A 13723-nucleotide genomic window follows, 5' to 3' on the forward strand; every position below is an offset into this window, starting at 1 on the left:
ATCACCTGTGAAGCAAAAGGGTCTGGATTTTTAGTACTAGTTTATAGTTCTAGTTAATGATGAAGAAATCTCACCAAATAAAACCTCCAGAAGGAGAGCATCCTAAAAAAGAACAATAACGTGGATACTAACAGCAGTGGTGCAATGACAACAATAATAAAATTTCTCCACTAGATGGCAGCCTTGCCCTCCCTTCATCATTTGGGCTCATTTCTAAATCACATGACCTCAGGGCATAGGCAGTTTTATCACTAGGCAAAGGTAGGCTATTACCTGGTGTTTTCTTATTCAGTAGGCAGTAGTGGGTACTGAAGCTAGACCAGCTCAAACCACTGCTTTGATACAACCCCTATTCCAAAAAAGTTGGGGCACTGTGTAAAATGTAAAAAAACAATGCAATGATTTACAAATCTCATAAACCCAAACTTTATTCACAATAGAATATAAGCAACATATCAGAGGTTAAAACTTAGACATTTTAACATTTCATGAAAATATTGGCGTCATTTTGAATTTGATGGCAGCAGCACATCTCAGAAAAGTGAGGACAGGGTCATGTTTATCAAAGTATAGAATCCTCTCTTCTTTTCACCACATGCTGTAAATGTCTGGGACATGAGGAGACCAGTACCTGGAGTTTATGGTGAAAAATGTTGTCCCATTCTTGTCTTTTGTAGAAGTCCAGCTACTCAATAGTCCTGAGTCTTCTTTGTCTAATTTTCCTCCCATGTTTTCTACCTGTGGGAGGTCTGCAGGCAGGCCATTTCAGTTTGGTTAGTTTCTAAAAACAATTTTAGATTTCGATTAATCTGAACACAGAATAGTTTTCCATTTTGCTTCAGTCCATTTTAAGTTAGCTTTTGCCCAGAGAAGACAGTGATGTTTCTGGATCGTGTTCACATATGGCTTTTACTTTGCATCACACAGCTTTGACTTGGATTTGTGGATGACACAGTGAACTGTGTTGCCAGACTATGATATGTGGACATGTTCCTGAGCCCAAGCAGTGATTTCCAGCACAGGTTTGTGCCTGTTTTAATGCAGTGGCACCTGAGGGCCTGAAGATCATATACATCCATTATCGGCCTTTGGCCTTTTCATTTGCACTCAGAAATTTTCTCCAGATTCCCCCAATCTTTTTATGATATCCTGTATAGTTAGTTTTGTACAAATTAGTGAACCAATCTCTTCCCCAGCGACATTGCTTACCCAAATGCAGTACAACTAAACCCGGCCCATAGCTACTGCCTTTTCTCCTCCGATGATGTTGATTGGCCAGGTCATTCTTTGACTGGGAACAAACATTTCAGCTTGAGGCTTTGCAAGATTGATCTGCTTGATGACAGACATGGAATCTGATCAATCGATCAGTTTTGCTACAATACTAACTCTCTGGCTTTACCAGAAAAAGATGTGTTAAAATGTTTTGGTTCACTTGCTATTAATGCTTTTAGCCAAGGGGAAAAGGGCCTCATACTGGTCTTTGTTCTGGGCCTCCAAAAAGCAGCCCCTGCTCAGGAGATAAAGCTGTGACTCCATATCTGAACAGCGATATGTTTATTGTCCAGTCAGTCCATCAGCACCATCTCCGCCAGTCCTCCCAGAAGGACTTCAGGTTATCATTTGGCCCCTCTGCTGTGGGAGGTGTCAGCGTCCTCCTGCCCTATCTGCCCCTCCCCTCCTATCTGACTGGACAATCAGCTATCCGGCTCTGACAGGCCTGACCCCGACTGGTCACATGCTCTGTCTCACACAAACAAACAAAGTGTACCAACATCTGATTCAATTAGAGCGTGACCATGACAGAGAGAAAGGGATCCTGTGTCAGAACATGATGCTTTTCATGTCGACTGGGATTAAGGTTTAGTCCTGCTGCCCTGCGCTCATTATCATTAAAACTCAATATGTCCGGAGCAGACTGAAGTATTGACTCCTTTATAAAAGCTGATATGTGCTGCCAGTAAGTGGGCTGCTGTAACTCTGAGAGGAAGTTATGCATGTTTGATTGCAATAACAGCTATGTTGCTACATGTTCAAAAAAGCATCCATGTTTTTTACATGTACAGCCCTGAGCTTTGCCTTCTTGCAGCCTCTGGTTGCCTTGCACCACTCTCTCTGCACAACCAGTCAGTCCAAAGGGCTGTCTCATTTGTGTTTGCTCTGTGCATTGTCAACCAGATCGATGAGTAAAGCGGTAAGTTGACAGCACGGCCTGACATCTGACAAAGTGTACAAATGTGGGTGAGACAAAGATTGAAATGCACAAAGAAATGCTGTCATTGATTCTCTGCAGCAGAGTGAACAGTGAACAGTGCAGTGAGCATTTCAGTGGTCTGCTGCATAGTCACACTGATATTGACTTCAGCTATGACATTCTGTTTTTCCCATGCTTGATATGTTGATTAATCTCAACAGCTGTAGGTCAGGACAGGTTTGTGTTGGAGATTATAAGCAGAAAGACTAAGCTTAGACAGTTTTACTTTGAAAGGTGCCTGGGGGTTCGTGCTCCAAGGGGCCTCAAGACCATCATAGGTGTGGGTCAAACAGACAGATAAAGGTCTAAAACAGTGGTGTCCAAACTATGGCTTGGGGCCAAATGCGGCCCATGGTCCACTTTTGATTGGCCCGCAGCAAATTTCAAATGTAAAATGAAATATGGCCCATGAACATGATGCTTTTGCTTGAATGGAATTCTTAGTTTCAGCACAAGGCAGTGCTACTATGCTAATTCTGTAACAAAGATTTTGACAAGAATAATTTATTGATAATTTTATTCATTTGTGACTACATTAAGAGAACACTTTAAACATATTGGCAACCAAAATCATAATGTTATATTGATTTATGATGCCCTAATTAATTACCCTACTAAATAGAAGCACCTACAGTGTTCCAGGTGCATTGCTAATGGTAGCCAGGATCAACCAGGTCTCCCTGTGAGGAGGAGAGCAGCACACCGTGAAATCAGCCGTGGAAATATTCAAATCCCATCGACTTCAGAGGATGTTTTCAACCCTGCTGCAGAAAGCAAAAGAGCTTAACTCCACTATATCTTCAACCTTTCAAAGCGATGTGTTTTCCTCCGACAGTTTCTGTCTGGTTGCATCCTGTCACATGGATGTATGGAGCACAAAGATACTGAGCAATGAGGAGTGGAGCTAAAAGGCCTTCTGTTAGTGTGAACTTAAGGTTTTAGAAAGGTGTCTCTATAAGACTAACAAACTAGGAATAGCTACCTGCCAAAATGATGACTTACAATATATGCATTCTAAAAAATCTTTGTCTCATTCCAAAGAGATGCTGAATTTGCACATGTCCATCCACTTATCTGAAGTAGCACATGTACAGGTAGTTTTCTTTTAAGGTATTGCACAGCCTGACCTGAAGAACAGGTATTTTTTTATTCACATATGAATACTAGTTTTGGAGATTTGTGATCAGGCCCTCTCCTCCACCTTCCTTCCTGTTGCACCACCCATTTACAAGCATGCAAACATGCATTCATTAGGTTTATTGATGCTCCCTTTACATACAAAAATAGATCCATGTGTTCAAAACAATACATCCTCACTGCATAAATACTCACTTTTATGTTGGGTGGGCATTTCTGCACCATCCATCCAGCCAGCTGTTGTCCATCTCCCTGTCCAGTGAGCTTACATCTACCAACTCACACTGTGTTCAGCAATGTTTGTCATCAAATCCAACATTATCTATGGATTTATGAGATTTACAAATCATTGCATTCTGTTTTTATTCACACGTTACACTGTGCCACAACTTTTTTGGAATTAGGGTTGTACACATTGATATTAATTAATTTTAAAAACAGTTATATTCTATTACATGACTACAGGGTGGCCCTTTGACAATTTCACAAATGAATTTAAGAATTTGGAAATATGTCCTGTACCCCTGCTCTAAAAAGTCCTCTGCACGTTCTTGGTTGTTAATATCACAGGAAATGAATATGAGATATAAAGTGCAGTAGTGACCCTACTCTCATATATTAGGCTACTCAGTCACCTTATGCCAGCAGGCTTCTAATTCTATCTGGAAACTGAGGGGTTAAATTAAAAGGAGAGGCTTTAAAAGTTTCGTCAAGTTAAGTCAAGACAAACAGGAACAGACTGGAACTCGGCCCAGATTCATTAGCAAAATAAAAGCTTGGCTGGAATAACCGTGTAAATACGACTAGCCTACTTCTACTATTACTGTTAGTATTTTAACTAATAATGAAAATAAAGGCTGAGGGTTGAAGGCCAGAAAGAACCAAGAACTAAAAACACAATTGTTATAATCAAGAACTGGTAATGACATTCCCACTTGATCAATCATCAATTGGGCAAGACTGATCGCTTAAATTGAGAGTTCTCTCAAGTCTTTTCTTTGTTTGTTTCTTGATTGTATTTTTTCTTTAGATTTATTTATTTGTCTTTGACCATATACAGTCCCTCTAAACTTTAAAACGATGTGCTATATTTGCCCAGACCTGCCTTAAAAACGGGGTTTTAATCATGAGAAGCTTCCTGGGTAAATATAGTCTATGAAAGATTATGATTAATAATAGATATACAAATAATAGCAAGAGTAAAAGTCAAGATTAAGATGTATGAATGCTGTTTGATTTAAATAAAGTATTTTGTGTAGACCTTATCATTTTGATAATATAGACAAAAAATCTTCAAGAAAGGCAATAACATGTCCGGCAATGCCAAATTTGATGGCAAAGGGCTTATAGGCAACTTACATAGGATCTTTGCATATGACGTCACACAGCAGAAGAGAACTCCCTTTATAAGCTAAGTAATTTAGTAGTTTCTGCACCACCAAAAGGCCATGCTTTGAACCGTGTCCAACTATGCAAATTGTTGTTTGGTTTTAAACTCGCGGAGAAACGCAGCAGGCAGAGCTCCTCTAAAGCCTGGAGGAGCATTCAAGATACGTGATTGTAACACTTGAGAGCACAGCCATGTAAGACCAAACTATTTTAAATAACGTTTTTGTTTACTTCTTTTTCTCGTCATACTTCATGTAAACATTGGTGCTACAGCGGGAGCTCCAGTGGTGGCAACTATTCTCGTAATTCAAGTTTTAATTTAGAAAATTCTCCGTCTCGCAGCACTTCCTGTCGCTGTCTCTGACTTGACTGCGCATGTCTGTTTAGCCCCCAGCATAATAACGCTGCTGCTGCTGCGGATTCTCCGGGGAGCTCACAGAGAGACACGGCGGTGCTTGTGTCAGCATGCCGGCAGATAAACCTCCTCTCCGGACCTCTTTGACTGCTTTAAAGTGAGAGGAGGCTCCTTCTGGAGGAGGAAGAGTAAACCAGGGGAGGAGGAGGAGATGACATGCCCTTCACTGCCTTGCGCAGTCTGTGCGCTGCTCGCTGTCAGACAGAGACGAGGTAAAACCCGTTTAGATTACTCAGTTTAACGCTAAGGAGAGCTGACTCTGGTTCCTTTTGTTCAGGGGAGTTTTAAGCGGGAAATAACAACACTTAATGCCCGATCTTAGTGTCGGAGAGACGGGGAAATGCAGCACAGGCGGTGTTTGGCTGCAGGTGGATGGCCAACCTGACGGTCCCAGCCGCCGCTTCCCTCCCATTCAGCTGCTGCTGCAGCTGCAGCAGCTCTGGCTTCATCCGGATCTCTAAGAACAAACACACAGAGCCAAATCAGACTATTTAACCCAAGCCATGCTGCCTGGTGTCGGCGTGTTCGGCACCAGCCTGACGGCCCGGGTGATCATCCCGCTGCTGAAGAATGAGGGCTTCTCCGTCAAAGCGCTGTGGGGCCGGACTCAGGAGGAGGCGGAGGAGCTGGCCAAGGAGATGAATGTGCCGTTTTACACCAACCGGATCGACGACGTGCTACTGCATCAGGATGTGGATCTGGTCTGCATCAACCTGCCGCCTCCTCTGACGCGCCAGATCGCGGTCAAAACACTGGGTGAGTCCCGCACACTGGGTGAGACCTGCAGCCGCCGCTGCTGCTGCTGAGGGAGGAGGGGTGGGATGCTGCTGCGGGCCTGCTGGGTGGGGGATGATGCTGGGTGGTGAGCTGACAGGCAAGATACCGGTCCAATGATGCCTCCTTGGGCAGACTTTATGGGTTTGTAGTACCATAGAGGAGCAGAGCCCAGTGGGGAGTGAGTGTGGCTGTGGATCACTTGGTATTCCTCTCCTTTCAGCAGCCCAACTTCATTGATGAAGCTGCCATCTGGGCTGATTTATGTTTGTCTGCTGCTAAACTAAAGGTGGAGTCAGTTCTACAGCTGTAGTTCTCTGAGAAAGCTTTTAAACTTGCGTGAGAGTGCAGAAAAGGAAAAAGAAATCACTGCAAAGACACAAGACTGACCTTTATGATAGGACTGAGCAACAATCCCTATATTTGGAGGCAATGCATTAAAAGACTCCTGCTGTCTTTATTAAGGAGACAAACCTGCAGCTTTGACACGTGGTTCAGATCTGAGCAAAGAGAGACTTTCTCTCAAACAAAGTCAAGGGTCAAACTCTAAACTTAACCTGCATTAGTGAGACTGAGGCCCAGGAGAAGAGGCCTGAAAGCAGAGCCACAAAGAGAGGTTGTTCTACTTTAAATCTGGAGCAGCGCAGCTTATTTTGGAGATCTCGGTGAAAGAATGGTGGCAGGCACTACTGAGCTGCTACTCTCCGCACACTGGCTTTATTTACCACAGTTTGGCAGCGGAGACCAGCTGGCAGGGAGCTCTAATAGGTCAGGTTTGTGACTGGGAAACAAAAGGTCCAAAAATGCTTAACACTGCTGGAAGAAACGGCTAATATCTGGAATAAAATTGCAATTAGCCAATTAGAAGTTCATCAAACACAAATCTGATACATCACTGTGAAACCTCTCTTTTTTTCCCACTGGAACCAACATCGTATCCAAGTCTTATTTTAACTAATTGCGCTAAAGCTGATTTAAAGTGGCTCTAGAAAACACCTTTGAAACCCTGAAGTGCATGGGATTTATCAATAACTGACACAAAGAAACATATTAGAGCAAGATGGGAGCTTCCACTCCAAAAGCCTCTCTTCTTTGAGGTAAGCTTTGAGGCTTTTAAGCATCCAACATGAGGGCTATCTCACTACCTGTGCCACCTCTAGAGGTGGACAGTAGAAGGGAAAACAGACACATTGAGCAGGAAAACTTATTGCTGCCACAAACTCAAGAATACTAAAAAGTATTGCATCAGTCATTCTGTGGAAGGAAGTAATTTAATTTAACCTCTGTGGTATAACACATTCAGGGATGAACAGCTGTGTGATTCTGTCTGATGGGTTCAGAATGTGCCTCTTGTCAATAATCATCGAGTCACTCGTCACACTCCTGGAGAGCAGAGCAGCTGACAGCTACAGGAGAGCCTATCTATGATAGGAAAGACTAAGAGGGACAAAGAGCTGTGTGAGCTAATGAGAGACTTACATGACATAAACTCAAAGTAAAGAAATTTGTGTTTGGTAAATTATTTCTTTGTTGTAACAATGCTTATTGGCAATAAATCTTATACCGGTGGAAAGCCTGTTTATTAGCTATTTAAATGGTGCCACATTTCTAAGGAGCATGCATTTGTGGGATGAGCAGCAGAGCTGAGTATGTAGGTTGCACAGCGCCCATGAAAAATTTGCCAAATCTTCTCTGCCAATGCCCAACAGCTCATCTGCTGTTGCTATAGATTCTGCTACCTCCAGGTGCACCTGTGAGTATGGGCCCTGCTGCATTAGTCAGTAGGTGTCTGCTCCAAGAATCTGCATGCCACGATTGCCTGATCTGGATAGAACCTGGCAACTCCAAGCTGTTGTTCCACAAAACCAAGAGCCCTACAATCCCCTAACTGAAGGCCAAGACAGGCCTCGAAGTGGGTGTCCCAAGAAGATGACACCCCAAAAAGACTGGTTCCTCACCCTGTCAGCACTTAGGAATTGTAGGCTGTCTTCTACGGATTTGTAGTCAGGGTTTGCAGGATGAGACAGCCAACAGCAGTCTGCCCAGACAATCCAAAACAGTCTGCAATAAGTCAATCTCTGGTCTCATAGGGCTGTGAAGAAATGACCTACCAAACACAAATGTCCCTACTTTTTGCGCAAAGTTTAGATCTAAGGACTGGAATCTTCTGATATGAATTTAGAGGTAAGAAAAGTTTGACTTTAACAGTGTTATATTGTGGTATCACAAAATAAAAATAAATAACTCATTTAAATATACGTTCATTCTCTGAAACAAGCCTGTGATGGCTGTACTCAGCTCATGTTAGAGCATCAAGAACACTGCAGATGAGTCCCTCTCTGCTCACTTCTATGTAAATAGACCTGTAGTTTTAGTTTCATTTCTCCCCTGCTGAGGTGTTTCAGGCTACCTCTGACAACACCAGATTTCCTGATGTGGACATCCAAAATAAAAGCACTCAAGCAAAATAACGACCACAGACATATATTGGGAAGAACTTGGGCAGAAACTATGAGTTTAGCTTTGATTTAATCTGGCTTTTGCTGAGATGCCGGTGAGTGTACAGAGCTACCATGTTTATAGCTGCTTCACTAATTCTGTTGTACTTAAATTAACACTTTGAAACAGTTGTTTAAAGGTCACATATTATGCAAAATACACTTTTTCAGGCTTCTCTGGCAAAAATATGTGCCCCTGACCTATCCACAATCCCCCCAAGAATCAGAAAAATCCATTCCCTCCCCCCTCTCTTTCTCTAGCTTTCAGAAAATGTGTGCTGAAAAAAAAAATCAGATTTTCCCCCCATGATGTCATGTGGGGAGTTAGCCCCGCCCCCAGGTTTGGTTGGCCCTCCCCGCCTGGAAGAAAGTTCCACCCTTCTGTCCTGATTGACCAGGAGAGCCACAACCTTTAAACCTGATCAATTTCCTAAGATGGCGTGGTCAGAGGCAGAGTCAGACAGCTCATTAACATTTAAAGCTACACGACACACAAACAGCTCGTTCACAGAATGAGTGTAACTGTGGCAGGGATGAGGTATCCTTTGGACAGCATGGCTACATCTAACAAGAAAGGTCACAGGATTATTTTGCAATCACAGTTTTTCATTTGAACAACTCCATGACATGACAGGAGTAGCAAGGAGGGATTTTCCACCTGTAGACTGAGGATAGTGTTGCAAAAAGGAAAAAAATTAATCAAGCAGCCCTGCCCTCCAGGTGTATATTTCTCATGTGATCTCGAGATATCACCTTTGCAACATTAGTACGGGAATACTGGGTTGAAAAGAGTTTTCCAGGATGTCTTAATTACATTAATCTTGAGTCTATGCTACTTAGCTTTATTTCCCAGGATCGATGTGACATTAATATTTGTCCTATATAAAGTTGATAGGCTGTCCAGGTGGTTGTTTTACCAAATCTAAAGATGTTAGTTTGAACCATTGTACTCCAAATGGATTAAGAGGTATTCTGAGCAGTTAATCATGAGATTTTAATCCCAAATTATTCTAAAAATCAATACCTATAACCCTTTTTGTGTATTTTTATCTCCAAAAACCTGAATACTCTACTTGTTCTAATCATCAGACCTGGATCAACAGAATTTGCAAACACTGTTTCAATGTTTGCCCAGCATACAGAAAGGATTTGACCAGACTTAGCTGTGTGAGGGCGTCTGAGGAAGAAAGCTGGGAGGGAAGGAACAAGCTGGGCTCGTACAATGAAGCTATGAGGAAACGAGCCAGGAGGAAAGAGAGAGAAAGAATGGCTGCAGACAAGTTAGTAGTGGCTGACAGGTTGAGTCAAGTTCACTGGGACATGATGAGCCAGTCTGGCTCAGGAACAGCCGGCTTGTGTAACTTTTACCCAGGACTTCTTTATAGTTTCACAAGTGCGAATGCAAAGAGTGCATGTTGACATTAGTTTGCACATTGTAACAACAAACACCCCCTACTGTAGATGAAGCATGTCCCTCTTGTTAGCTCACGCTGCTACTTCATAGAGAAGCAGGAGAGCAAACAAGGTGTCACTGTAAGAATGAATGGAGCTACGGAGGCTTTATCTTCATGTGTGATGCCATTGCAGAGGTCAAATCTTTATGGAGTGAGTCATCCAGGCCTATAGACTGTATGTACAGTATATAGGCCATGCAATAATGTGGAAGGCCTTCAAGAAACACAAACAGGTCAACTTGGCTCTAATTAAACCCTTTGAATTCAATCTTAACAGGCTGACCACGAAGAAAAGTGCAAGTGTCCATCCATCCATCCATCCATCCATCCATCCATCCATCGCTTATCTGTATTGAGGGTCATGGTAGGCAGAGGGGTAGATCCTGGACTGTGGAAGGACGCTGCTAACAGAACCTTCACATGCATAGGGAGAACATGCAAACTCCACACAGAAAGGCCCTAATCGAAAAGAATTCAACTCAGGAAACTTGCTCACTTACTGTGAGGTACTCGTGCTCACCACTTCATCTTTATGGGCCCCATATGTCTTCCCTGAGTACTGGGAAAGAGTTATAGTTATCAAAGATGTTGTTGTGCAGCTATCTTGAGCAGAGCACTAACATAGACTTGTTAATCATATTTGTACAGTCATCATCTGTAAGCAGAGACATGACTGTATAATCATGAAATTGAATGAATTAATATTCTCATCACCAGCTGATGTGTCCACTGGGATTATCCCTACTTGACGTCAGCCAACATTTCATTACGTTGCATCACTGCCATGAATGTCATCCACGGTAAAGTATTACACAACCAGAGGGTGGTCAGTGAGCAGCCTCCATGTGAGAACTCAGCGCTGACTTCCTCTTCTGTCAGGGTGTGTGAGCTGATTGTAATCTGCCGGCGGCTGCTGACTGCTGACCTCATGAGCTGTAAGATGATAAGTGTGATCGACTTCTACTGCAGAGGAATGTGAACTTTGGCTTCAAGCACGTTCAACAGTAGTTTGTATGTTATTTTTCTGTCTTGATCTGGGTTCAACCGAGTACATGATCTGCCTTTAAGTCGGTACTACTAGTATTTATACTGTAGATGTCTAAGGTAACAGTGATGTTTACAGAAAGGGAACCAAGAACTTTGATGACTAAAGAAAAATGAACTTTTAAAAGAGAGATATGAAAGATACAAAGATTTCTGCTGATATTTACAACAACAGTATATACATTATATGGACAAAAGTATTTGGCCAGGTGTATAAAACCAAACACCTAGCCATGCAGTCTCCATTTGCAAACGTGATACTAAACGGGTTGTCCTGAAGAGCTCAGTGGCTTCAAATGTGGTACTGTGATGGGTGCCACCTTTGCACTAAGACGGTTCATGAAATTTCATCCCTCCTGGAAAGTCAACTGTAAGTGATATTATAAAGTGGAAGCTTTTAGGAACAACAGCAACCCAGCCACAAAGCAGGTCAATGACTGCGAAAGAGGGTTAAACATGCAGACACCCTGCCCATTCCATAGCTGAAGAGTTCCAAGCTCCCTCTGGCATTCATGAATGGGTTACCATGGCCAAGCAACTGCATGCAGCTCTTGCATCACCAAGTCCAATGCCAAGTGTCTGATGTAGTGGTGTAAAGCACATGGACACTGGACTGTGGAGCAGTGGAAACGTGTTCTGTGGCGTGATGAATCTTCTCTGTTTGGCAGTTAGATTGGCAAGTCTGGGTTTGGTGGTTGCCAGGAGAACATACCTGCCTGACTGTATTGTACCAGCTGTGAAGTTTATTGGAGGAGGTATAATGTTATGGGGCTGTTTGTCAGCGAGGCCCCTTCTTAATGCTTCAGCATACCAAGACATTTTGGACAGCGCTATGCTTTCAACTGTGTGGCAACAGTTTGGGGAAGACCCTTTTCTGTACCAACATGATTGTGACCCAGTGCACAAAGCAAGGACTTTAAAGACATGATTTGATGAGCTTGGTGTGGAAGAACTCGACTTGCCTGCACAGAGCCCTGACCTAAACCCCATTTAGCACCTTTGGGATGAGCTGGAATGGAGATTGTGAGCCAGGCCTCTCATCCAACGTCAGTGCCTGACCTCAAAGAATGCTTTACAGAATAAATGGGCACAATTTCCCACAAAAACACCCCAAAATCTTGTGGAAAGCCTTTGAAGAAGAGTGGAGGCTGTTATGGCTGCGAAAGTGGGCCAACTCCATATTAAAGTACATGTATTTGAATACAGTATCTTTAAAGTCCCTGCTAGTGTAATGGTCAGGCGGCTGAATACTTTTATCCATAAACTGGTCTTAGGTATCTGTAAAATATACACATGTACCATCAAGAGTGGGTAGTTGCCTCAGGTTCTATGCAATCAAGCAGGCCCATCATGAGCCCTGAACCTTTGGGATCAAGCCCTAAAGACTTCTTAAAAGAAGTCACATACAAACGAGATAAAGCAGTGTTCTCAACTGGTCTGGCCTCAGGACCCACTAGTACTGCCTTTGTGAGAATTTGCAGCCCAAATATCTGAAAATGTTCAACCTCATGAATTTATTTATTGAAAACAGCTGCAGCTAGGAGCTTTAAGAAGAAAAAAATAGAGCAACAAGCAGGAAAAAACAAACACTGTTAAAAAAGTACACCATGACATTTTTTAATGCCACTTTGTATGATAATGTTTAAATTTTGGTTATTTTGTTAAGGTCTTTAGAATTTAAACTTTACCAAGGTGGAACCAGCTTTGTCATTCCAAGAAAAGGAGAATAAATAGGTCAAGATGTCAAGAAAACTTCCAAAACTGACTTGTTATCACAAAAAACGGAGTCAAATAAAATTAATGGCTGCGTGTCTGCTTAGGCCTTAAAATACCTGCTTCTTTGTTCACAGTAGAAACTTAAAGAGGAAGTGGAAAATTGCTGTTAAAAGCCACCATGATGCTCCATGTGTGACACAGCTTAAAGACAAGCAGGCTCGTCTCCTCCATCCAGACCTTTCTCATTACACAAAACCAGTCTGTCTCGTTCTCCTGCATCCCTCCTTTCTTTTCTCCTTGTCTGCTTTCTCTTTCTTACTACGGAGGCATTCCTAGGGCGTCTGATGTCACTCAGGCTTTCTCTGCTAAGGGAAACTCGCACTGTCTGCTCCTCAACACACATAAACACAAACTGCTTTCAAAGACTCACTCCTGAGAGGAGCCTGAAGCTTTCACAACCATCAGCAACCATCCTTAACCAGGGGAGATTTAAGCCCCTGTGGTGTGTTTTCTTTTTCAGATTCAATCAAATACATTAGCATTTTTAAAATCCTGCAGCCTGAGGAATTTATACAGGCTAGTGTATTCATTAGAGCCTAAAATATCACGTTTGATATCACAAAATCCTCTTTTCTTTGCAGATGATTTTTTTTATTATCTTATTTTTGTCTCTTGAGTCTGTAGCTCTTTGATTCTCAGCTTCACTTTCCTATCAGGGTTATTGACTTGTTGATACGTATTTCATAATAGTGTCTCAAGATACAGACAGAGTGAAAACCAAGAAAACTAGTGCCCCAGTTTACAAGCCTATAGGATTACAGTATTGTTTGTGTTTTTGGGCTTTACCTAAATGGGTGTCCAGCAGTTCTCAGATGTCAGCTTAAGTCCAAAGTATTTATCTTTAATGCTACACAAAATTAACGTCTCCTATAACTAAGTACTTGAGTAATGCATACAGATATACCAAAATTTATGCCATCTTTCAAGTCATTTTCAAAGTTCGTGCTAATACCAGGTCAACATTTTTAACCAGGAAATTAAG

The 13723-nt window shown here is 42.4% G+C and overlaps 1 protein-coding gene across 2 annotated transcripts in view; it reads left to right on the forward strand.

Moving 5' to 3' along the window:
- Nucleotides 1-4912: 4912 nt before the first annotated feature.
- The window catches only part of gfod1 (glucose-fructose oxidoreductase domain containing 1), a 45709-nt gene continuing 36898 nt past the window's right edge, over nt 4913-13723 (forward strand). Inside the window, exons 1-3 of one of the 2 annotated variants that reach the window (XM_041813638.1) lie at nt 4913-4974; nt 5168-5407; nt 5518-5951. In XM_041813638.1, coding sequence (XP_041669572.1) covers nt 5699-5951 — 253 coding nt within the window. In that variant the 5' untranslated portion in view covers nt 4913-4974; nt 5168-5407; nt 5518-5698. Of the gene's footprint in view, nt 4975-5167; nt 5952-13723 lie in introns of both variants that reach the window. The other variant, XM_041813637.1, reaches the window with a different exon arrangement.

Source organism: Cheilinus undulatus, linkage group 19, assembly GCF_018320785.1.
Source record: "Cheilinus undulatus linkage group 19, ASM1832078v1, whole genome shotgun sequence".
NCBI classification, from domain to species: domain Eukaryota; kingdom Metazoa; phylum Chordata; class Actinopteri; order Labriformes; family Labridae; genus Cheilinus; species Cheilinus undulatus.